Source organism: Podarcis gaigeae (assembly GCF_964106915.1).
Source record: "Podarcis gaigeae genome assembly, chromosome: 18".
Taxonomy (NCBI): Eukaryota; Metazoa; Chordata; class Lepidosauria; order Squamata; family Lacertidae; genus Podarcis; species Podarcis gaigeae.
In genome coordinates, this window is record NC_139696.1 from 12,388,313 (window position 1) to 12,413,439 (window position 25,127).

The following is a 25,127-nucleotide window of genomic DNA, read 5'->3' on the forward strand; positions in this document are numbered from 1 at the left end:
TAAGAATAAAAGCACAATTTCCATTATTATTATTATTATTATTACTATTACAGTGGTGCCCCGCAAGACGAATGCCTCGCTAAACGAAAAACCCGCAAGACGAAAGGGTTTTCCGATTTTTAGCGGCTTCGCAAGACGAATTTCCCTATGGGCTTGCTTCGCAAGACGAAAGCCCATAGGGAAATCTCCGGGGACAGCGGGGAAGCGCAGTGCGCCTTCTCCTCTGTTCCCGGACCTGTCCTAAGGCTTGCGGTGGGAGGTCCGGGAACAGAGGACAAGGCGCGAAGGGCTTCTCCTCTGTTCCCGGGGCTTGCGGTGGGAGGAGGGTTTTTCCTCCCCACCGCCAACATTCAGAACAGCCTTCTGAATGTTGGCGGTGGGGAGGAAAGCCCTCCTCCCACCGCAAGCCTTCAGGACAGGTCCGGGAACAGAGGGGAAGGTGCGCAGCGCTTCTCCTCTGTTCCCGGACCTGTCTTGAAGACTTGCGGTGGGAGGAAGGTTTTCCTCCCCACCGCCAACATTCAGAAGGCTGTTCTGAAGGCTGGCGGTGGGAAGAAAAGCCCTTTTCCCCCGTCAGCCTTCAGAAGAGTTCCCGCCTAGGCTGCGGATAGCCCTCTGCTTGGAGGGCCCTCTGGACCTCTTCTGAAGGCGGGCGGGGGGCAAAAGTCTTTGTCCCCCCTGCCTGTCTTCCCGGGGGCTTTTAAATCGCCCCGGGACAGCGGAGAATTCATCCGCTGTCCCGGGGCGATTTTAAAATGCTGGCGGGCGGCAGCGCTGCCGCCCGCCAGCATTTTAAGATCGCCCCGGACAGCGGAGAAGTCCTCCGCTGTCCCGGGGCTTTTAAAATGCTGGCGGGCGGCAGCGTAGGCTTCGCTGCCACCCGCCAGCATTTTAAAATCGCCCCGGGACAGCGGAGAAGTCTCCGCTGTCCCAGGAAGGCAGGCGGGGGGAAGCAAAGACTTTCGCCCCCCCCGCCGGCCTTCAGAAGAGGTCGGGGGACAGACTGTCTCCGGACCTGGTCTGAAGGCGGTTTCCATAGGAACACATTTGATTGATTTTCAATGCATTCCTATGGGAAACCGTGCTTTGCAAGACGAAAAACTCGCAAGACGAAAAGACTTGCGGAACGAATTAATTTCGTCTTGCGAGGCACCACTGTACTGCTATTTTTTCTCATTGGCCATTTTAGTGTTTTAGCCTTTCTGGAGACTGCTTGTTTGTTTGTTTTCAATCAAGCAGTGTATAAATTTTATGAAATGAACAAATCCTCAGGAGCAGATCTGTTGAAAACAATTGGCTTAGGATGGTAGAATCGTCGAGCTGGAAGGGACCCAAGGGTCATCTAGTCCAGCCCCCTGCAATGCAGGAATCTTTTTACCCAACGTGGGGCTCAAACCCACAACCCCGAAATTAAGAATCTCCTGACTGAACTATGCTTGTTCCCAAGGGGTCTCCTGGGATACCCAGCCCAGCCTCCCCACGCTTTGGAGGATGCCCCGGCCACCCTTCACTCACAGAGCCCTTTGGAGATGAGGGTTAGCTTCCGTGGGGAGAGGCTGGGCAAGTTCGGCTTGATCAGGTCCTCCACGGTGACGGCGGCCATGGCGTTGATGCTGGTGGAAGCCGTGCTGCAGAGGGAGGGAGGACAGGGCAGCTGCTACAATGACGACTCACGGAGGACAAAGCCCCCAACAGCCTGAATTAGCTAGGAAGGAGCCTCCAGCTTCAAGAGCAGTCTATCATCAAATGCACCGGGGAAGCAATCCCAAGAGACGGCTGTTCAGCTCACGCCATGCTTTTCTGGCAGTGCTTTTTTTCCCAGAGTGCAGTTCCAGCACCTCTCAGGTGGGTGCCATCGACTTGTGGAACCTCCAGGTCCAGAGGCAGTCTATCTGGATCCCTAGGTTCTTTGGGGTAATTTGGCCCCTCCAGGAACAAAATGCAGACCTAGATGATCCTTTGGCCTGATCCTGAAGGCTAGCTGAAGGACTATATCTTCCCATAGAGCGGGAGAGGAGCTTTTTGGTGGTGGCTCCTCCCAGACAACTTTGGAACTCCCTGCCTAGAGAAGCTAGACTGGCTCCCTCCTTGCTGACCTTCTGTTGGCAAGTGAATCCTGTTCTTTTCGATGGGTCTTTTTTTAAAAAAGGAAACGGTTTTTAAGAGTGCTGTGTTGTTTTTATTATGTGTCTTTTAATAGATATTTTTCATATTAGAATCTATTCATATTATAATAATCTTTTTCATATTAGAATCTGTAGTGTTGGAAGGGACCCCAGTGATCATCTAGTCCAACCCCCTGCAATGTAGAAATATTGTTTTAATTCTATTAAATTCATGATTATTTTTATATGTTCCTCGCTTTTTGCATCTCACCTGCAGCATTTTAATCTGCGTAAACAAACACCCGTCCCATTCTAGAAGAAAGTGAGGCGTGTATTTCTGGTGTTCCTAACTCACAGGGCCACCCCTATTGAGGCCCCTAGAGATCCTCAGGCTGAGCCCAGGACATTTTGCCACTGCCATTCGTGTACAAAACCTAACCAGGATGGCTGTTGAATTTCAGGTCAGCATCCTGCGCTGAATCAGAGTGCTGGAAACACTCAGAAAACTGAAATGGAAACGCTCACTGAGAAGCCACAATCTCCCTCCAGGGGGAGCTGGGGACTTTGGGGGCACCATGCTCCACCCCAGAAGCAGATGCAATAAAAGAAATTTTGTTGACTTCCCTAGAGCTTCTAATATTAGATAGCTTTAGCTATACTCAGGAATCAAAGTTTTTGTGTCTCCTTTGCAGGAAATGTATTTTTGGGAGGGGGTTCATTCTGTGTGGGGCAAAGAGGGGGTCTCCCACACTCACCTCAGAGTCCCGCTGTATGCACAAGCCAGGAAAAGCCCAGGCACCCCGGGGTATTTCTCAAAGATATCCAAGACCAAATAAGGCATGTACTGAGAGAAAAGGAGAGAAAGTGTCACTTCTCTTTCAGGGGCACCAGGAGGGCAGGGAGATGGCCATGATTTGAAGCCGGCCACAAGATGCACATGGAATGGCAGAGTCAAAAGGGACCCCGAGGGTCATCCAGTCCACCCCCTGCAATGCAGGAACTGTTAACAGGGAAAATGATTGAATCATAAAGTTGGAAGAGTTCCATGATTCTATGCCCACCCCCCCACAAGGTGACTAATAAATTTCTTAAATTAAAGAAGCAGACCTCAGCAATTTCCACCTCCCCGTCTGCTTTCTTCATAATTTCTCCAATGTGTGTTCTACCTCCCGCCATCCCATAGCATTTTTGCACGACTGCAGCACGAGAACTTCTCTGTTGGGGGTTGTTTGCTTGCCCGTTTGACCCTTTGTTCTTTCCTCCGGCAAGCAGTTTGCTTTGGCCCTCCAAGCCCCCTCTGAGCCCCAGCCCCACCCCGCGAGGCAGAGGGGTACCTGGTCAGGTGCAGAGATGTAGCCAGCCAAAAGGGGGTCGCAGTCCTTGTAGAGGGTGAACATGACAATCCCGCAGCCCACAGCGCTGGAGACGATGAAGAAGAGGCCCACCTGGTTGACAAGGAGAGCTCTGGGGAGAGAGAAGAGGGGAAGCAGAGAGGGCAAAAATAAAATTTGAACCCAGGACAGGGAGAGTAGGGGAAGTTAAGCAATTAAGGAGCTTACAAAGGTCTGGATGAGGGATGGGGAGCCCAGAAGGTGGCTCAGTTGGTCAGAGTGTGGTGCCAAGGTAGAAGTGACAATTACAGAATTGTCAAGTTAGAAGGGACCCTGAGGGTCATCTAGTCCAACCCCCTGCAAGGCAGGAATCTTCTGCACAATGCATGGCTCGAACCCACAACCTTGAGATTAAGAGTCCCACACTCTGCTGAGCTATCTTCTCAGTTTGTGGGTTCAATCCCCGTGTGGGGCAGCTGCACACTTCTGCATTGAAGGGGGTTGGTCTAGATGACCCTCGGGTCCTTTCCAACTCACAATTCTGTGATTCTGTAATCAGAGGCTTCCGCTGGATCAGGGCAATGGCCCCTTCTAGTCCAGCTTCATGTTTCCATGGGGGCCAACCAGGTTCCCCAAAGGGGAGCAGGATTTGAACACAAGAGCCCTCTCTCCCCTCCTGTGGCATTAGCCCACCTCCCAGGGTCAAGGGAGAACCAGGCAGGCTGTGATATAAATGCCCTGATGAAATGAAACACTGAGGTCTGGCACCTTGCCTGGTCTATGCAGGAAGCCCTGGATCTCCCAGTCTGTCCCCAGCCAACCTCTTTATCAGCCCAGCCAGCTGCTGATAGCTTTGTGGGGCTGTGGGATGGGCACCTGGGTGGGGTGGCCAAGAGGGTGCCCCCAGGTTATCGAGCCTCCCCAGGAATACAGCTTGAGTCTATAGACTCAGGGACACGGAGCAACGCAACTACCGGGCAGGATCTGCCAGGGGGATCTCAGAAGCCTCGGCCAGAGAAACAGCCAGCTGCTTCCGAGGAAATAGGAGACAAAAATGCAGCCCTTTGGGGGCGGGGAGTCTCTGTTCGCCCCAGTGCAAAAGTCACCTTGGATTATTCCCTATTAAGGGCTATGCGGGAGCATTTATAATGCCAAAATAGATGTCAAATTTACCCATCCCCAAATATAGGAAAGCTTTTATGCTAACCAGATTTAAAATTCTACCTTCCCTACTCCTCAGAGGCAGAAATAATAAGATCCCTGTTTAAAAGTGGTAATTTCCCTGTGACATGGGAAGTGGCAAAGTATTATTCCATTGCCCTTTTAATTACAACCTCCGCAAACAGCTCATTACCCCAATTCAGGGAGATCTGAAGCAGTCTATTTAAAATACCTATTATCAGATAGAAACCCTCTGATTACACACAATGGAGCACAATTCTGTGCATCTGCTGTTACCTGCAGGGAAATCATGATAAATCAAGACAGCAAGCCTGAGAGAGGCATTATTATAATTCCTTTTATGAAATCTTGTATTTCACACACATGGCTCTTCTTCGAATCATTTTAGTAACAACTAAAATTCTAGCTGGTTGGCGACTCGTCTCCCTGCTTTTATCCAGCTTGTACTTACAACTATTTTTAGCCTTTTTTTAAACTGGTGGTCTATGACTAACTCATTGATTGATTGATTGATTGATTGATTGATTGATTGATTGCTTGATTGATATTCCTTATGATGTATATCAGCCTCCACCACTTTGGGGATTCAGTTCCCTCTGGCCCCTCCAACATTTCTTCAGCTTTTCTCTATTTTCTATTAGTTCCCTCTGAAAGGGGGAACTGGGAAGCTTCTAGGAAAATCAGACACAAAAATGCACCCCTTTGGGGTCGGGGGTCTCTGCTTGCTCCACTGCGAAAAAATGCCCCAGGTTATTCCTTCTCATTTTCCTCCTGCGTCTAAGGGCGATGCTTAAATGAGCCCTCCCTTCAGGCTTTCCCCAACTCACAATTTCGCCTCTCTCTCTGTCTTGCAGGCCACGTAGCGCTGGACCTGGGCCTGATTCACCCCGTACATGGAAAGCCAGACCATCGTCCCGCCAAAGATGAAGGTCCAAAAAGTGTAGCGGCTGCGAGGATCCAGGTTAAAGCTGGGGAAACAGAGAGGGAGGAATGAGGGAAGGAAGACCTAAGAATCACAACAGACTGCCTCTGGACCCCCCAGAGATGGCGCCGAGAGCTCTATAGTTTCCACAACCCAGGACGTACTCGTTGAAGTTGATCCGGGAGTTATTGTAGGCGATGGCCAGGACTTTTGCGGGGCTCCCCACCAGGATGGTCCCCTGGATCAAGATGGCGACAAAACCCGAAAGCATCACCACCACTTGGAAGACGTCCGTCCAGATCACGGCTTTCATTCCTCCCTGGAAGACGGAGGGGAAAGTTAGGGGCGCCCAAGTCGCCTGGCTGCAGAACGCACAGAGAAATAAACGTGTCGTGGCTGGTTTCCTCTTTCAAATGTCTCTCTCTCTGTCAATTATTTAATTAAATGCTAACATCTTTACATATAAATTCTACATTCCAAATTTGTTATGCATTTCTCTTTCAACTTTGACTTCTGGTCTTTCTCTCCACGCCATTCTTAATCCCATCCCATTTACAGAATGTATTCTATTTTTTTCTGTCTGCCAATTAATTTTTATTCATTTTCAAATTTAAAACACATCAAAACCAAATTAAAATTAATTTCATACAGGTTTCTGCAAAAACTTGTTTCCCACATACCCTTTTACATGCTGCTTATTTTACAGATATATCTCAAATTAACACCCATTTTTAAGCAAATTCCTTGTCCTTCAAGCTGTCCCTTTACCAACGCCTGCATGTAGATAAAACAAAATTATATCAAATAACAACATACTGCATTTCACCCAAGACATATTCTCCTTTTTCATATATTATCAGTTCTCTGCTGCTGCTCATATTCCAAATCCTGCTCATAATGTCATCTGATTGTGATATTTTACAAATATTCCAAAATATTATTTCAAATATTCCATTCTTCCAGGAACAGTGCGTCATACTGATTTCTTATTTTTAAGAGTGGTTTTCTCGTTTTATATTATTATTTATTTATTTTACTGGTACTTTTGTTGCAAACCACTTGGAGAGCAGGTACCTAACGGAATGGGTCAGGGAGGACTTTGGCTCCCCCGGGTGGAGAGGGAGCCCCCAAGCACATCAATCACTTAGGATGGCAGTGCCTAACCTTTGGAACTCCCTGCCTCTTGGCACCAGGCAGGCGCTCTCCCTGCTCCCTTTTCGGCGCCTGCTAAAAACATCCTTGTTTCTCCAAGCCTACCTTAAGAAGGGTGAGGTCATAGTAACTAGTTTTAGTATTTTTATTTTAAAGCAGGCTTGTGCATTTTTACCCTCCAGGTGGTGCAACGATAAAACTGCTAGCACATTTGCAAAGCTAAGCATATGCCCTGCTTCCGCCCCTTTTGGTGATGTTTCCAGGTCACTTCCGGGATCAGTGTGTGTGTGTGTGAGGTTGCGCACAAACTGAATGTGCATAAATAGAAGTTAATTAATTGTAAAGAAAATTTGGGAAATGGATTATAATGAATTGAAGAAAATGTTTAAAATGACATTTGCAAAAAAAACCAGAAGCATTTTTGTTAGGGATTGTAGGACAAGACCTGCCAAGGAAAATAAGGAACTTATTTATGTATGCTACAATAGCGGCAAGAGTCTTGATAGCACAAGGATGGAAAGTTACAGATAGGTAGCCGTGTTGGTCTGCCATAGTCAAAACAAAAAAAATTCCTTCCAGTAGCACCTTAAAGACCAACTAAGTTAGTTCTTGGAATGAGCTTTCGTGTGCATGAGCTTTCGTGTATCTGAAGAAGTGTGCATGCACACGAAAGCTCATACCAAGAACTAACTTAGTTGGTCTTTAAGGTGCTACTGGAAGGAATTTTTTTTGTTTTGACAAGGATGGAAGAATGAAGAAATCCCGACAATGGAGCAGTGGCAAGAGAAATTGATGAACTGCACAGAACTGGCCAAATTGACATACAAATTGCGAGACAAGGACAACTGTGACTTCAAGGAGGAATGGGAACTTTAGACAACTTATTTAAAAATACAAAAAAAATGAACTGAACTCCTTGGCAGGTTTTGAATAAACATACACAAATTTATTGTTGATAACATGAAGGACAGATATGTAAGGATATATATAATTTTATAACATGCAGAGAAAATATGCGCAGCAAAATCAGGGAGAGGCGCTGAGGGAAGTCGGGGGGGGGATTACGTAGGTGATTGTATGGTTTGATAATTTGTTATTTGGAAATTGAGCACTAAAAATATTTTTTTAAAAAAGAAACTAATTAATGGAAATAAATAAATGAGCCCATCCAACCGTACTCACAATGGTTGTGTAGAAGGTGCAGATGATCCCCGTGGAGAGCAGGGAGGCCCAGATATCCAGCCCAGTCACTAGAGACATAACCAAGAGGAAAGGTTGGTCTTGAAGCTGCCAGCGAAAAGTGTTGCTCCTCAAAAGGGAAGGATTGTGAGCTCAGGGGGTAGTTTTCAAGCAGAGGCTGGTGGACCCTGCATGACCCCCGGGGACCCCTTCCAACTCTGCCATTTTACGAAGCTTGCTCCACCTTCCATGCGAGAGCCCTTCCGCTATTTGCAGGCGGCTCTGGTGTCCAAGGTCTCCTCCAGGCTGAAGGGACCCCACTCCCTCAACCACTCCTCATCTGGCTTGCTCTCCAGACCTGAGAGACAACACGAGACTGACCTTGGTTGAGGATCAAGGCTGGAGCATAGATGACAATCCCGGTATACAGCATCTGTGTTGGATAGGGAGAAGGAATTGTTTCAACAATTCATGTCTTAGAAGAAGGAACTTTGGAGGAAACGGGAGGACTTTGGGCTTTCAAATTTCAACAGTGCCCTGTGCAATGCTAAAATTTGGTGCCCCCCCCCCACTTCCTGCACTCCGTTCTACAGTGTTGCTTTGGTGTCCCCTGCAGCATAGCGCCCAGTTGTGCTACCCGAAACCCACCTCTCCTGCTTCTGGGAAACCAGCGGGGAGGGGAGCTTGTTGCAGCAGGAGGGGGGAGACCCCCTGGCTTCTTCACCAGCCAGACTCTTCTCTGCCTCCTTCCTCTCCTGCTTCAGCTTCTACCTGCTCACTAATACCCTGTTACATCTTCCGCTTCTCCCCCCCCCCCACTGCTCCCTCTTCTCCCTCTGACCACTCATTGTCGTCCCACCTGCAGTCCCTGGGCTTTGAGCCTTCTTCCCTTGGGGGTTCCCTAGCTGCTTCCTCTCCCCATTCCTCTGCATCCAACCAGTCCGTGTCAACTGCCCAAGACTCCTCCCTTCCAGGGTTTTCCCCAAGCAACCAGAGACTGAGCCAACCTCCCCTCCACCCTCTTCATGCCTCTCCTGGTTCTGGGAGATCAGGCAGGAGGGAGGAGACCCCCTGGCTTCTTCCCCAGCCAGACTCCTCTCTCCCCTTGACCCCTCCTTTCCTGCTTCAGCGTCTGCCCTGATTCTGGCCTCCTCTCTCCCACAGATTCTTTGCCCGCCCAGCAGACCCCCCAGTGACTTACCGTGGCAATGATATACTGGATCGTCCCACACAGGCGGACTGCTTTGGAGAACCTCATTTCCAGGTACTGCCGAGAGAAGATGGAGAGTTGAGAGGAGAGGGAGAAGAACACATGGGATCTTTCCAAAGAGTCTCCACAGGAGATTCCTCTCAGAAGAGGGACTGCCTTGCTGGCAGAAGGTCCCAGGATCAGTCCCATGGTGGCATCTCCAAGTGGGACTGGGAAAGACCTCTTCTCTGAAGTCCGGGTGGTTCATTGCTGCCAGCCAGTGGAGACAGTACTGAGCTACATGGACTAGCAATCTAACTTGGTATGACGCAGATTGCAATTAAATCCCTCCTTTTTTCAGAAACATGAGGGCAGGAGCCTCATTTTGGTTTAAGAAGAATCCTAGAATTGTAGATTCAGCAATGGATCCAAACTACAAGAAAGAAGATTCCACCTAAACATTAGGAAGAACTTCCTGACCGTAAGAGCTGTTTGACAGTGGAATTTGCTGCCAAGGAGTGTGGTGGAGTCTCCTTCTTTGGAGGTCTTTAAGCAGAGGCTTGAGAACCATATGTCAGGAGTGCTCTGATGGTGTTTCCTGCTTGGCAGGGGGTTGGACTCGATGGCCCTTGTGGTCTCTTCCAACTCTATGATTCTATGAACATTGTAGTGTTGGAAGGGACCTCAAGGGCCATCTAGCCTAACCCCCTGCAGTGCAGGAATCATTTGCCCAACATGGGGCTCGAACTCATGACCCTGAGATAGAGAGCCTTGTGCTCTTATCCACTGAGCCAAGGGCATGGAGAAGAAGGACCTTCGCTCAGCAGTCAAGCCCCTATATTGCATGCAGAAGGTCACCCAGGGCCATCTCCAGGAAGGGCTGCAGGGAGAGACCCCCCAATTTGAAACCCTAAAGAGTCATAGCTGCCAGTCTGTCTAGACAACACTGTGGTGAATGGGTCAAGGCTACAAGGGAGATTCCTTTGTTCCTATTGAATCAATTGGCCATGGTTGCTTTAGCTGAGATCCCAGCCTTGCAGGGGGTTGGACTAGATGAGCCTTGAGGTTCCTTCCAACTCTACAGTTCCATGATTCTAATAAGGGGGTGGACTAGAATCTTTTTAAAAAATTATTTTCAGTGGAAGGGTCACGGTTCAGCATCCTTGCAAGTAGAGGTCCCCGATTCAGTCTCAAAGGGCCCCTCCAGTGAAGGCTGGTGGGGAAAGACTAGTGGTCTGGCACGGGTAGCCCATTCAGCAAAGCACGAGACTCCAAGCGTCGTGGATTCGAGCCCCACATGGGGCAAAAGGTTTCTGTATTGCGTGGGGTTGGGCTAGGTGACCCCTGGGGTTCCTTTCAGCTCTATAATCCTCTGATTCTATGGAAGGATTCCAGCTGTTTCCCTCATTCTTTCAGCTCAGCCATTCCCTGCCAAAGATAGTAGTAATTTTATTTACGGCCATAGGCCCATACAGGTAAAAAAACAAAACAAAAAAACCACATAAATAACAACTTGTGCACGTGGGGAAAACAGCCGCTAAAACACCACTATAACAATAAAATACTATAAGATAGAATGGCATACTATGCCTTAGTTAGCTTGTAGTGCTCCTTGGCGTCGCTTTTGGGTAAGGACAGCGACCAGGAACCTTGCCACTTTCAGGGTCGTATGAGTATCCTTATCCTGCAAGATTTGGGCAAGGTGGAATTTTGGTGGGGTACCCTCTAGTTTCTGTATGATTGATCCCAACAAATTTGCCCGTGGCACATTAAACAGGGGGCAAGTGAACATAATGTGCTGGAGCGACTCCGGTGTCTCCTTATCGCATTCGCACATGGCGGGGGCTTGGCCCTTTGAGAATCTATGTCTCAGGACGTTGGAGGGAAAAACGTTGAACCTCGCTTTGGTGAAGGCCAGTCTATGGGCAACAGTCGAAAGGGAGGAGAGGTATGATGGAACGCAGTAAGTTAAAGTGATACCAATGTTCTGAGGCGAACAAACACCTCCCCCCAGCATATACTTTCGCTGTAGATCGATGTCATCCAGTCTTTGGCGGATCAGTCTTTGAGCAGTAATTTGGTCTAGTTTTAGGGAATCTGAAGGAGAGATTCCATAACTCAGGAGTTTGGCATGAATTCTACTAGTCCAAAGGCTAGAGAATTCATCTCGCCATAAGCATTGGACAAGGTAGTGGTTTGGTAATCTATGCCACAATGATAACCAATAATTGAAGACTTGCTTCCACAGGCAAGTTTCTAAGGATGCGATCTTCAATTCTAGTGGCATGGCTGCGTTGCTTACGCACAGGGGGAGCATTAGGAGCCGACGTAGGAATTGATTTTGCAGTGTCTCGAGAGGAGCAAGATCTGTCATCACAGCCCAAAACGGGGCAGCATAAGCAAGCACGGCAACCACTTTTGCCTTGAACACCTTTAGGGCCGAGGGAACATGCAAAGCTCCATCCGAAAAAAAGAATCGGAGGAGCGCATATGACAGAGTTTTGGCCTTGTTAAGTAGGTGTTGAATTTGAGCTTTCCACCCCAAATTGTATTGAAAAATAACTCCTAGGTATTGAAATTTTAGAACTTGCTCTATTTTTGCTCCACCAAGCTTCCATTCGTATAATCTCCGGCTTCTGGAGAAAATCAGAATCTTGGATTTAACATGCCAAAGATAGTAAGCAGCCTTCGTTCCCGGCAGCATCTCAGCTGACTGCCTCCCTTGTTCCAAAACACACACACACATTTTGTTTATTGATTTTGCAAGCACACAGAGACACCCCACTGTGTGTGTGTGTGTTTTGCCTTTCACCCCATCTCTGATGATTTCCAGGAGGTCAAGAAGTGCAGGGATGGGGACTTTGCCCCTGAGCCTTCTCTCACCTCTAGCTCAACGGTCTGCGGTTTTGACCTGACCCAACAGGGGTTCCTCTGATGTTCTTACAGGTCCACCTGGATTATGAGGCAGCTTCCACGTTGCTGCGATGTCCTTGAGAGCTCCTTGTGGAACCAAGCTTCCACATCGGCTCATCTGCGGCACTACCATACGCAAATGCGCACCACATCCTTCCATGGCTGGCTTCCTCAACCCACCTGAGATACCTTCACTCCAGAGCTACATGGCTCTCTGCCTCTTTGAAAGCCCTTGATGGTGCTTCTTGGCTCCCTGCCCAGCCACGCAAGCAAAAGCATCCGATCCGTGATGGTGGCTTTTGCGTCAGGTGAGGCCTGGCTGCCTGGCTTTCATGTGAGAACACAGGTCCAAAGAGCCCATCTAGTCCTTCACCCTGTCCTCACAGTGGCCAAAGACCCCTAAGAATCTAGGAATCTGGGTAGACTGCTTCTGGACTTGGAAGTTCCATAAGAAGATAACCAGAGCCAGCTGGATCAGGCCAACGGAAGCCCATCTAGCCCAGGGTCCTGTCCTCACGGTGGCCAAATACCCCATAGAACCTGGGAATCAGGATAGACTGCCTCTGGGCCTGGAGGCTCCACAAGAGCACGAGAAAAGCCTGGCTGCTGGATCAGGCCAATGGTCCACCTGGCCCAGCATCCTGTCCTCACAGTGGTGCACCAAATGCCCCAAAGGGAAACCCGCAAGCAGGATTCAAGAGCATCTCTCCCCTCCTGCTGTTTCCAGCATGGCTGACTCCAAACAGGTATGCATACCGCCAAACAGTTTGTGAATCTAAGTTTGGCCTCATTGAGGGGCAGTATTTCAATATGAGTAGGAAAATGAGAATACCCCTAAACATTTTTTTTAGAAAAAAAGCACGGTTTAAAGCCATCCAGTTTGGAATCCCTCACTCTCCCCTGTGGCAGGGAGTTCCACAGTTCAAGTACGTGCTGTGTGAAGGCGGTTTCTTCGCTTATCTGACCTCAGTTTCCGTTGGCTACAAGTTCTTGTGTTGCAAGACAGGTAGGGAAACTCTCAACCCGCTTTCGCAATCCAAACCACTTTGCAAGATTGGCAGTTCCTAAACCCCAATTTCTTTAAAAATAGTAATAATCCCAGCTAACTGCAGGCTGCTATGCAATGCAAACAAGATGACTGCAGGGCTTTGGGACACCACAGTGTGATCCCAGGGATCTAGTCCAGATGCGGAGGATTACGGTAAATCTGAAGTCAGACCTGAGGTTCACTCCTTGAGTCATTTGTTGATCTGCCTGACAGCACCAAACGTCTCCGAGGCAAACAATATAATCCTGTATATGCAACATTCCTCTAAATGTAATCCACTCTGCACTTTCAGACCACCAAGTGTCCCTATTTTCCAGGGAAACTCCCTGATTTACAGAAGCCGGCCCGATTTCTGATTTGATCCTGAAATGTCCTGCTTTCCTTTGGGCGGAGGAAGAGGAGTGCGGGGGGAGTGCACCAACCCCGGCAGCGTGATCCCGGTGGAGGGGTGCCATCACGGCTGCTCCCCCCGCCCACGCTGGGCGCCAAGCCCCCGGGACGCACACCAGCCCCCCCGCCTCCCCCCCCCCGGTGCCGGAGCATGAAACTCCGCCACTGTTTAGGACGTCCCTATTTTCTCTGGAGAAATGTTGGGGGGGTCTGGAGTTATGCAACCCCCGAGCCAAGTTGATAAGTCACTAGACACACTGGAAGAGTGGCAGATGCAGCTGATGGACTATATGGAATTGGCTGAGATGACCGGCAGAATTCGAGACCTGGGAGAAGAAAGGATTGAAGAAGATTGGAAGAAATTTAAGATTTACCTACAAAAATATTGTAATTTGGCTGAATGTTAAGAAGGATGCTTGATCATAAATAATTGGTCAACACTAAATTAGACTGGAATTTGATGATAAGTGAGATTAAGGAAAACATAAACCTTTTGGAGAACTGCTAGATTATATTTAAATGAGTGGATATAAGATTCTAAACAAGATGATAATTTGCTTGAAAAAACTTTTTAATGATGTAAGTGGGAGTAGGAGACGCGAGGAAGTCTAAAGAAGTTATGAAACTTTGTTATGATATAAGCAACGTTGTTTATTGTTTGTGCATTTCTTTTATAAAAAAAAACCTTAATAAATATTTATTAAAAAAAAAAGATAAGTCACTAGACAACCTTTGGACAACATCTGAATGCAGCCCTGGATAGGGAAGCTTTTTTTAATGTGTAATGTTTCATTATGTTTTATATATGTTGGAAGTTGCCCAGAGTGCCTGTGATATAAATGGTGGGGTATAAATAATAAAATTAATTATTATGGTATTATTGTTATTGTAATTATTATTTAATAGGACATGCCTGTTTCATCAGGGAAATGTTGGAGGTTTTGTACTTAGCTGGAACACAGGAAGCTACATTACACCCATTCACACCTTTGCTATATCACAGAATCCTAGAATGGTAGAGGGGGAAGGGAAGGGACCCCCAGAGGTCATTCAGTCCAACCCCCTTCAATGCACCACCAGCCTTCGGGTGAACAGCCAGACCCATTGACCCACTGTGCCACATGGATTCATGGGTGAATATAACGTAGGAAAATGTATTCTGATAGCTCTGCAGGTAGAGCATGAGAGCCTTAATCTCAGGGTTGTATGTTCTAGACCCATGTCGCTACAAGTCTAGGATTCTAAAAGTGATAGCAAAAATGTGTTTATTGGGAGAAATCTGCTCTAAAGTATTAGTAAAATTGCATGTGGTGGCAGGGTTAAAAAAAAGAAAATAGCAAATTGCTGCAAAAACGGGGTTTTAGATCAGAAGCACGAGGAGCCTAACTGAGGACAGAGCTCCAATGGGCTACGTTTGCTTTGTAAATTTTACACACGTTGGCAGATTCCTGGCCAACATTCTTGGAGTGAGAACAAGGCTGCCTCTGCTGCCAAAATCTCTTCTCAGCTGGTCTGGATATGTTTGCTCTGCAAGAGGGTGCTCAGACAGGGCTGATTCAAAAGTCAAGAGGTGGTTTGTTTTGGGAGTCTCAAGATACGCTAGGAAAACACCCTTATCCTGCCATCTGGTTCGGGAAAGGCCTCTGCATGTGCGCTGGAAACATGCATGTGGTCACGTGGGTTTGTAAAACCAAGCTGGGCCTGGAGATCGTGAGCAGAGGAGCATTTTTCTTCCTCTGTCCTAACACTAGAACTCAGGGAACACTAGAAGACCCTCCACAATTTAAGCTGGAAGGTGTGCAGAGGAGGGCAGCTAAGATAATCAAGGGTCTGGAAACCAAGCCTGATGAGGAATGGTTGAGGGAGTTGGGTTTGCAGCCAACCTTTTGCAAAGCTCGGCTTCATGGGCAGCTCAGCTCTTGCAACACACATCCAAAGCAATAGCTTGGCCCAAGGGGTTCATCTTCCATGAAGTCTTGTGTCCAGATCCTGGAGATTAGTACTTCTACTATTCTGCCTTGGTCAGACCACACCTGGGATATTGTGTCCAATTTCAGGCACCATAATTTAAGAAGGACATTGACAAACTAGAACATGTGCAAAGGAGGGCAACCAAGATGGTCAAATCCAGGCCTTATGAGGAATGGTGGAAGGAGCTGGGTATGCTTAGCCAGGTGAAGAGGAGACTGAAGGGAGACAGGAGCCATCTTCCAATATCTGAAGGCCTCTCACATGGAAGAGGGAACAAGCTTGTTTTCTCCTCCTCTGGAGGGCAGGTCCCAAACCAATGGCTTCAAGTTACAAAAAAAGGAGATTCCAACTAAACATCAGGAAGAACTTTCTGACAGTGAGAGCTGTTCAACAATGGAACTGTCTCCCTTAGGACACTCCTCCTTTTTTAAGCAGAGGTTGGGTGGCCATCTGTCATGGATGCTTTAGCCGAGATTCCTACATTATGCGGGGTAGGACTAGACGACTCTCAGACCCCTTCCAATGCTATGATTCTAAGGCAGCTTCCTGTGTTCCTAATGCCCTTATGAACATAAAAGGACCCCTCCTGGATCAGGCATATGGTCCACCTAGTCCAGCCTCCTGTTATGGAAAACCCGCAAGTGGGACGCGAGTGCAAAGATCACCCAGTGTTAGGGTCAAGGTGATGGACAGCCTTACCTCTTACTCTGTTTGGTTTCAGGTTGTTTTGAGCAGGCAACACAAATCATCTGGCATGTTTTTAACTGTGCCAAAGTGACAAGCACCCAAACAAAACCACAAGGTCCACAGGAGACGGTGCAAAGATTAGTGCTGTGCAAGAGGACTGACCTCGGTTCATCCTGAGGTCGCTTTGCTGCTGGGAGGCTGGGAGCAAAGCAGCTAAAGTTCGCTCAGAGCTCCTTCTCTCACCCGCAGAGCAGCAGCCAGAAACCAGTTAAGCCTCCCTGCACTGAGGCTGCAGTAACCAAAATAGTTGCCTTTGGGGGCAAGACGGCTCTAAAATCTTATTTTGTCAAATGATGGGCTGACAGTGCTTGATTCTCAGTTAAACATCTGACTAGTTCCGAGGACGACCCTGAACTGGGTTAAGAGCTGTGATAACTTAAGGAAAGTCACTTGATCCAGGAACAGTCTGCATATATATTAGCCTCTATACCAGAGACATGGACCATTCATAATGTAAGAATATTCTTCTCAACTCTGAGCAGGGCAGGGGGGGGGAGTTCACTATTGCATTGCTCACTGATCCTGCTCAGGCTGCACAGAAAAGGCATTTTGGTTCCAGAAATTCGTTCCAATTGTGCAGATGAAATATAACTGATAAAATTCTACAGGATGGGGCATCAGTGAGTGAAAACAGTGCAGATCCAGGGATCCCCAGATGGTGGAGATGTCAGGGAGGAAGGCTCAAGGTGCTTCACATGGTCAAACCACAATAAACACTTCACCTCTCCAATCTGCAGAGCCCAGCCCCCTGATCTCACAGGGGCCAAATGCCCCATAGAACCTAGGAATCCAGAGAGATTGCCTCTGGCCTGGGAGGTTCCTTAGGGCAGCAGCTGGACCTGCCAAAGGGGCCCATCCTGCCCTTCCTCCTGCCCCGATGGGAAGCCCACAAGCAGGAGTCTGGCAACTCCCTGCCAAGAATCACTCACAGATGCCTGTCCAAACTCTCATAGATATCTCCTAGTTGGAAGGAGCCCTGTTTAAAGACCTTCAATGGAGCATAGAATCATAAATAGCTCCAAGGGTGCTCCTAGCCCAGCCTGCTGCAACGCAGGAATCACAGCACAATCTAAGACCTGGAAGAGACCAGGGTCCTCCCACTCAGCCATGAAGTCCACTAGGAGTGACCTGGCGGGCACTGACCTACCTCACAGGGTTGTTGTGGGGATTAAATGAGGACCAGGAGCTGGAAGAGACCTGGGTTCAAGTCATAGAATTCTAGACTTGTAGAGCTGGAAGGGACCCCGGGGGTCATCTAGCCCAACCCACTGCAATGCAGGAATCTTTTGCCCAACGTGCGGCTTGAACCTGCAATCCTGAGGCTCCTGCTCTACTGGCTGAGCTAGGAAGAGAGCTCAGTGGGAGCGACCTTGGGGGGCAGCCTCTGCCTCTCAGCCTGCCCTGCCTCACAGGGCTGTTGTGGGGACTCAATGAGGAGTGGAAGAACCACCAGGGCGTCAGTTTATCTTGGGACAGAAATGCAACAAAGCAATCAAGAGATCAGGAAGAAAGAGTCTTTAAGCAAGATTGGAAAAGTTTTCTGGAATATCTAAAAAAAATATTTTGAACGGATTAAGACGTTAGTAGGTTTAGAGTAAATTTAGCAGTGTAAACTTAACAGAGAAGATTGAAAAAGAAAAGAACACAGATTGATTGGAACATGCAGTGGGAAAGGATAACTAAAATGCATGACACCTTTGATCCTTTTACATGGTTTTGTATGCTTCATGGTATTTTATGCACTGTGATTTGCTGCAAAAATTGTAAAACTCAAAAACTGATAAATATATTTTTAAAGAATTGCAATTAAGCCAACCAAGCAATGAGCTCACCTCGTAGGTGCTGGTGAGGCCGAGGCGGTAGAAGACGGGCAGGAAGAGGTAAGCGGTCAGGAGTGTGTTCAGCAGCTGCCCCAAGCACATCCACAGGAACTTCACCCCATAGCGATAGGCCTCGGCCGGGACCCCCAGAACCTGGATGGCCGACATGAAGCTGGCGGACAGGGAGAGCCCCACGGGGATGGCGGACATCTGCCGCCCACCTGTGAAGAAGTCCTCAGAAGTCTTCTGGCCTCCTTTGGAGAGGGCATAGAAGAGGCCGATGCTGGTGGAGATGAGGAGCATCAAGGCAAAGACCCCATAATCCCATAAACTGAAGGTGAGCATCTCTGCTCGGAAGACCTCTAAACCGCCTCCTAGCGCCATACTGGGCAGCTGAGAGGACCAACAGCACAGGAGATGGAGAGAGCAACCCTTGGTGGGTCCAGGGGAGAAAGAAACAGGAGGAGGACTTGGAGGGTTGGAAGGACAACAGCAGAGGGAAGAGAAATGAGCTTCAGTCCTTGGGGAGAAGGGAGTAAAGGTCCAACTCTGCTCAGTACAGGAAGTGGGGTGAAAGAGAGGGGGAGGGCTGGAGAGAGAGAGAGAGAGAGAGAGAGAGAGAGAGAGAGAGAGAGAGAGAGAAAGTCTCCACAAATTACTATTTACAAGATTTGGAGGTGCCTGGATAGCAAACAACTTAACCACAAGATGTGATACATTGGAATAGCAAAACGTTTGCAGGCAAGGAAGAAAGGAGCAAAGGTTTTATTTAAACAGAAACAAAAAAAGTGTGGAAAGCAGAAAGAGAGCCCCCCACCCAAGGAAGGGCGAAGGAATCAAGCCAGGAAAATAAAACCCACCCAAAATCTCTCAGGGATAAAAAGTCAGCAAACACATACACACACACACCCCACACACAACCCCACCAGAATTGCTGTTTGCAAAGTAGGAATCAAATAAGAAGATAACCTATATCTTGCAATTATAGAGTCTACTCTATCCTCTCTGCCACTGTCCCTTGAAAATACGAAAATCTGGTTTAGGTGATAGCAACACTTCAAAAGGAAATGAATGAATAGACGAGCAAAGGAGCCAGGTGGATAAAAAGGGAGAAAGCGAGCGATTTGTCCTGTGAGGTTCAGCGAAGAGGCTGAGATCCTGAGGTGAGAGGAAAAAGAGAAATTCGGCTTAGAAGAAGCAAAAGGGGAAGCTGAGAGAGGAATTGCCCGGGTTGCAAAGGCGAGATCAGCTGTTCGCAGAGCTTTCTTGCAAGCCACCTGCCAGGACTTTTATGAAGCCGGAGATGAGAGAGGGAGGCGTCACCCTTTCCCGCCCCCCCCCAATCCCTTTCTTCTTTATCAAAGGTGATCTGTTTGGTGGAAAGAAGGACCCGGGCACCTGCAATTCTGGCTCCAGGTTCCCTCTCTTTCTCCCCCCCCCCCTCAGCCCTGAGATCAGGAAGCCCGGGCGCAAAAATAACCTGGGGTTTCTGCAAGAGGAAGTCTTCCAGAGGGCGAGGTCATGGGCGTAGGCAGGGGGCAGCTGGCCACCCCCTAAATCAAGGAAACACATAAAAATACTTATCTAAAAGTAGAAATGATCAGAATATTGGAAAATGAAATGCTTGCTGAGAGGTTTTTAAGCAAAGGTTGGGTCTGTCAATGGTGCTTGAGCTGAGATTCCTGCCTTGCAAGGGGTTTGGACTAGATGACCCCCAGGGTGTCCTTCCAACCTTGACATCTGTCAAGCATCCATGACGGCCATATTTCAAAAAGTGAAAATCCGGACACAAAAAGAGTTTTTGAGCTCTTTTCTCAGACGCTGTTTACAAGGGCTGAACACCGGCTATTTCCTTTCTTTTTAAATTTATATTCCACCCATCTGGGTGGATTTCCCCAGCCACTCTGGGTGGCTTGCAAGCATATATAAAAACACAAAATATCCTATAGAAGCAACAAGCAAAGCTGCTCAGTTGCAGGTATGGGGTAGAATCTTCATTTTTCCGGCATTTGAAAGCAGAGCTACCTATTTCCAATTGAAATTCGCAGAAGAGAGAAAGATGAGTTTGTTAGGGAGAAGTGTCCTAACTAACAGCTAACACTGAAAGCAAATTTCATAAAATCATAGAATTGTAAGGTAAAGGACCCCTAGACAGTTAAGTCCAGGCAAATTCAAGTGTGGGGGTGCGGCACTCATCTCACTTTTCAGACTGAGGGAGCCGGCGTTTGTCTGTAGACAGAAGGGATCTCAAAGGGTCATCTAGTCCAACCCCCTGCAATGCAGGGATATTTAAAGCACAGGATTCCCGAATCCTGGGAACTGTAGTGTGTTAAGCAAGCTGGGCAAGGCAGCTCTGTGAGAGGGAAAACTGCAGTTCCCATGGTAATGATGTATGAACTTCAAATGTATGGTTTAGATCTGCCTCAAGTGAAATGATGTCGCAAAACATTGAGAAAGTCACTTACCAATAAACAAATAGTCTATGGGGGAGATTATGAACACATTCCACCAACCCTGACAGCTTCAGCAGAGGATTCAATAAATTCATGGAGGAGAGGTCTATCAGAGGCTGGTCTCGTGTTTGAATCCTGCTTGTGGGCCAGATGGGCCCCCATTGGCCTGATCCTAGAGGCTTGTGCCTTTATGAAACCTCCAGCACCAGAGGCAGTCTATCTCGATTCCTTAGGGTTCCTTAAGGGTATTTCCATGGGGCATCTCCCATGGGGCAGCCCTTCAGATCTCCTATCACCCATCGCCTGCCAGCCCATTGGCATCTCTTAGGCACACACACCTTCAGGAAATGAGGGAGTTCAGAAGAAGGCCAGCTCTCTGCACTCCCCATACCTGCACAACCTGCAAGAGAAAAAAGCCCCACATCTTTGGGTTGTGTTATTGTGCAACCAGGAAATTTCTCTTTTCCTTCTGCACGCACTGCAAGCCTTCTTGCATCTGTCAGAAAGGACCCAGTCACCTACAAATAAATATTGTACTCTATTTTTTTAAAAAAAATGCAAACACATCCCTTCCTTGCAGAGGGTTCAGCTAGATGACCCTTGGGGTCCCTTGGTGGCTACTGGCTGTTGCTCTCCCAGCACCTGCCCTTTCACTTCCTGCCACCTGAATAACCTGCAAAAAGGCCCAAAATCAGTAAGAACAGTAAGTCAAGGGTTGCTCAACAACAACTTTGCCAACTTTTTGTCTGGATTTTCATATTTTGAAGCCCTACTCTCACATGAACTCTTGCCCGCAGCTGCTGAATTGTGTGCCTGCCTCTCTTCGAAATCCCTTCCTTACTCAAACGGCCCCAACAAAACAAAACAGAAAGTTTGTGGAGAGAAATGTGTCATCATAGACGCGGGCTGGAAAATTCCCCAATTGCTGCAAGGCCCACGCAGTCAAGTTGCATGCATGGGAGTTGGCAGACTTATAATCACTGGAAGGGACCAGGTCACCTGAGAGCTTTTTTAAACAATGAGATTGGAAAAGAAAAGAAAAAAGACTGTTACATCAACATACCTGAATATGCAGGTGTGTGTATTCTTATTATCTGTACAGCTGGAAGGGACCCCGAGAGTCATCCAGTCCAACCCCTGCAATACAGGAATCTCAGCTCAAACTTCCAGGAAAGATGGCCAGCCGACCTCTGCAACAATTGTCAGTAACCTAATACTGTATATTCTGTGTAAAACTCATTCCCAATATCATGGTATTTATCCAAAGGAAGTCTGCCTCTATAAGCAGTCCATTCATACGCTGCCAATAGTGTCATGTTGTCGAACCATTGATGAAGGAATAGGGCCCTCGTATTTACAGAACAGCCTCTCCTGGTCTGCCCCACAGAGGACCTTAAGGTCCATGAAGAACCATAGTTTAGAGGTCCCAGGCCCTAAGGAAGTCAGGCTATCCTCCACCAGGGCCAGGGCCTTCTCAGTGATGGCTCCGACCTGGTGGAATGCTCTGTCCCAGGAGACCAGGGCCCTGCAAGATTTAACCTCCTTCCTCAGGGCCTGTAAAACAGAGCTATTCCACCTGGCTTTCAATTTGAACTTAGCCTGATCTTTTATTCCCCTTCCTTCCCTCCCTCTCCCCTATTTATGAAGATTACCCGCTCTGAGACCCCACAGCTAATTCTCCCCTGGTCTCCTCGCTGGCCCAAATAGGACTAATTTAGCCAGTTAGCCCTGGCTAAATAAACATCTAATGTTTATTTGATGGATTTTCCCCCTAAACTGATTTTTGAATTCTGAGTTTATTGTTATTCATGGTTTATACTGTATTTTATGATGTTTTTTGTTGCATCAATTAAGTGGTTTAAATTTGTTGTTAGCCACCCTGAGCCTGGTTTTCTGAACCGGGAAGGGCGTGGTATAAATAAAAATTTATTCTTATTCTTCTTATTATTATTCCAATTCATCCATATCAGTCTCTTGGCCACCACTGGGCAGCCTAGAATCCATTTTTGCTGTTGTCAATTTCCATACAATGAGTATATGGAGACTAAGGAATATTGTGTGTAGTTCTGGATGCCTCAGCTCAGAAATCCAATGCTTTTGAACCTCATTCTGAGGAGAAATCTGCAAAATAACTAAGCATGTATTAGGAGCCTCTCCAGAACCAGCCCTACTAAATATTTTTCAAGATGACAATGCACACTAACATTACAAAAAAAATCATAAGCTACTTGCAGATAGGAGTGTCATAACTAGACATTAGAAAGCCCTGTCAGGAGTGAACATGGGCCACTGGTACAAAACTGTATGAGAAACAACCCTACTAGAGGGGGACATAATCCACAGAATCTAAGTAGGAAGGGACCCTGACGGTCATCCAGTCCAACCCCCTGCAATGCAGGAATAGGCAGTTGTCCTTTACAGGAATCGAACCTGCAACCTTGGCATTTCTTTTTACCCTTTCTTTCTTTCTCTTCCCTCTTTCTTACTCTTTTTCGTCCCTCTTTTCCTTTGATAAGATATTTAGATTCAAGTTTTAGTTTGGGGTGGGGAAAAGATATTTTTGTGCATTTTTTCTTCATACTCAAACAAACAAACAAACAAACAAACAAACAAACAAACAAACAAACAAACAGAAATCAGAAACAGCCCTGCTGGAAAAGCTAATCAACAAACTGAAATCAGCACAAATGAAAGAGGATGGTGTCACCCTGTTGTGGCTCCCCTTTATTATATATACAGCCCCAAAAGACAACAACCTAAGCCCCCTGACAGCATGGTTAGCTTGACCCAACAACCTTCATCCCACAGAGAGACAAAAACTCAGTACACGCAGCCGCATGTGACAGAATGAATCCTCACAATTATTATGTGTCCAAGAACAGTTGCAGCAGCTGGGGATGTTTAGCCTGGGAAAGGAGAGCCATCTTCCATTAGCTCAAGGGCTGTCACAGGGAAGATGGAGCAAACTGGTTTTCTTCTGCTCTGGAAGGTAGGACTCGAACCCATGGCTTCAAGTGACAAGAGAGGAGTTTTTAACTCAACATCAGGAAGAACTTTCTGACAGAAAGAGCTGTTCGACCATGGGATGGAAGGTGGCAGACTCTCCTTCTGGGAGTTTTTTAAGCAGAGGGAGATTCCAGGATTGCAAGGAGGTTGGACTAGATGGCCCCTGGGGTCTTTTCCAACTTTAAGGTTCTATGATTCAATGATGCCACGCACAACCTGCCCTTTGAGCAGCCTGCTTTTCCCGTTCAGGAACAGCAGGTGGCGAAGGAAGGATGCTGGTTTCATGCAAGGGGGCATGAAGGGGGAAGGGCTTGAATGGCCGGATCTCTCCCACCCTGCAGGTAGAATCTGAATGAAGAGCATCAGCCTGGTGGAGCAGAGGATGGAGAAGAAGTCAGGATTCGTGGCCCAAAACAACACATGAACCAAAATTTCTCTATCCTTCAGGGAAAAAATTGTGCCTCTCCGAATTTTTGCAATGAATCTGCAGCCAAAGAAATGTGTAGATTAGGGGGAAATGTGCATTTAAAAATGCAGGTAGGTATCTGCAAAAATAACATACAGGAATGCATTGCATATGGGCTTGCAGGAAGGTGCTTACTAGGAGAAAGGCAGGCTGGAATTCTGATGCATTTTCACAAGGACTTTAAAAAAATGGAGCAAACATTTCCCAAAAATCTGGCAAACAAAATGGAGGGTTGGGAAAACGTGGAACTGAGAGTCCTTGAAACTGACAGGCTTGTCCTTCCGCATATGATGATAATGATGGTGATGATGATGATAGTGATAAAACATAAGACATTAAAAGCTTCCCTAAACAGGGCTGCCTTCAGATGTCTTCTAAAAGTCTGGTAGTTGTTGTTCTCTTTGAGACCTGGTGGGAGGGAGTTCCACAGGGCAGGCGCCACCACCGAGAAGGCCCTCTGCCTGGTTCCCTGTAACTTGGCTTCTCGCAGTGAGGGAACTGCCAGTCAGATAGTTGTTTATCTCCTTGACATCTGACGGAAGGGCTTTCCACAGGGCGTACTGAGAAGGTCTTTCAGGACCGGTGTTATATGGTCTCGGCAGCCACATACGAAATTGAGCATCATTTACTAGAAAGGCCTTTGGTCTGATATAACTTATGGCCATGATGTAATGAACCACATCCTGACGCTAGTCCTCATGAGAAAGCAAATGTCGCTGAGTCATTGATCAGGGTCTGCGGACTTTCCTCTGTCTACCGAAGTAAATGTTTTCTCTTTTTTTAATCCCCATGTCGCTAGTCCTCATGAGAAAGCAAATGTTGACGCGTCATGCCTAGGGCTTGTGGACGACCTCTGAACTAAATGTTCTTTTCATTTTCCCTCAGTCGCCATGAAGAAACATTTCCTCCTTCTCCCTGAGAGTTTCCCGTCTCTTAATCATCTTTCCCTTCCACACCCTAGAGAATAAACGCATCTCCCTCCTTTCTGCTGCATCACTCTGTGCACCTTTGTTCCCCAGGTGCCAAGATCAATAGCGCTTGCATAATCCATAATCCAGGCTGGGTGGGTGGGAAAGCCATGGGGGACCCTTACACGCAGGGTGTGCCCGCCTCGCAAGGAAATACTTTTAACCCCGCAAGAAAGATCAGGGTGCCAGAGGCAGCGGGGAGACTGAGAACCCCACACTCCTTATGGTGGACGTCTTTCATTGCTCAAGATTTTGCTATGATAAAGAAGCAGAAGAACCCAAGAA

General features: G+C 47.5%; 1 protein-coding gene across 5 annotated transcripts in view; it reads right to left on the minus strand.

The window, feature by feature from the left end:
• Window positions 1-25,127, minus strand: part of SLC5A5 (solute carrier family 5 member 5) — a 39,987-nt gene that overhangs the window by 7,137 nt on the left and 7,723 nt on the right. For 2 of the 5 annotated variants that reach the window (XM_083720413.1, XM_083720412.1), the window contains 9 exons: window positions 21,466-21,539; window positions 9,073-9,138; window positions 8,253-8,304; window positions 7,875-7,942; window positions 5,705-5,859; window positions 5,446-5,586; window positions 3,440-3,569; window positions 2,861-2,949; window positions 1,516-1,628 (listed from right to left, as the gene is read on the minus strand). In XM_083720413.1, the coding sequence (XP_083576539.1) occupies window positions 1,516-1,628; window positions 2,861-2,949; window positions 3,440-3,569; window positions 5,446-5,586; window positions 5,705-5,859; window positions 7,875-7,942; window positions 8,253-8,304; window positions 9,073-9,129 (805 nt within the window). In that variant the 5' untranslated portion in view covers window positions 9,130-9,138; window positions 21,466-21,539. Of the gene's footprint in view, window positions 1-1,515; window positions 1,629-2,860; window positions 2,950-3,439; window positions 3,570-5,445; window positions 5,587-5,704; window positions 5,860-7,874; window positions 7,943-8,252; window positions 8,305-9,072; window positions 9,139-17,961; window positions 19,372-20,740; window positions 20,803-21,465; window positions 21,540-25,127 lie in introns of those variants that run through there. The other 3 variants (XM_083720411.1, XM_083720410.1, XM_083720414.1) reach the window with 3 other exon arrangements.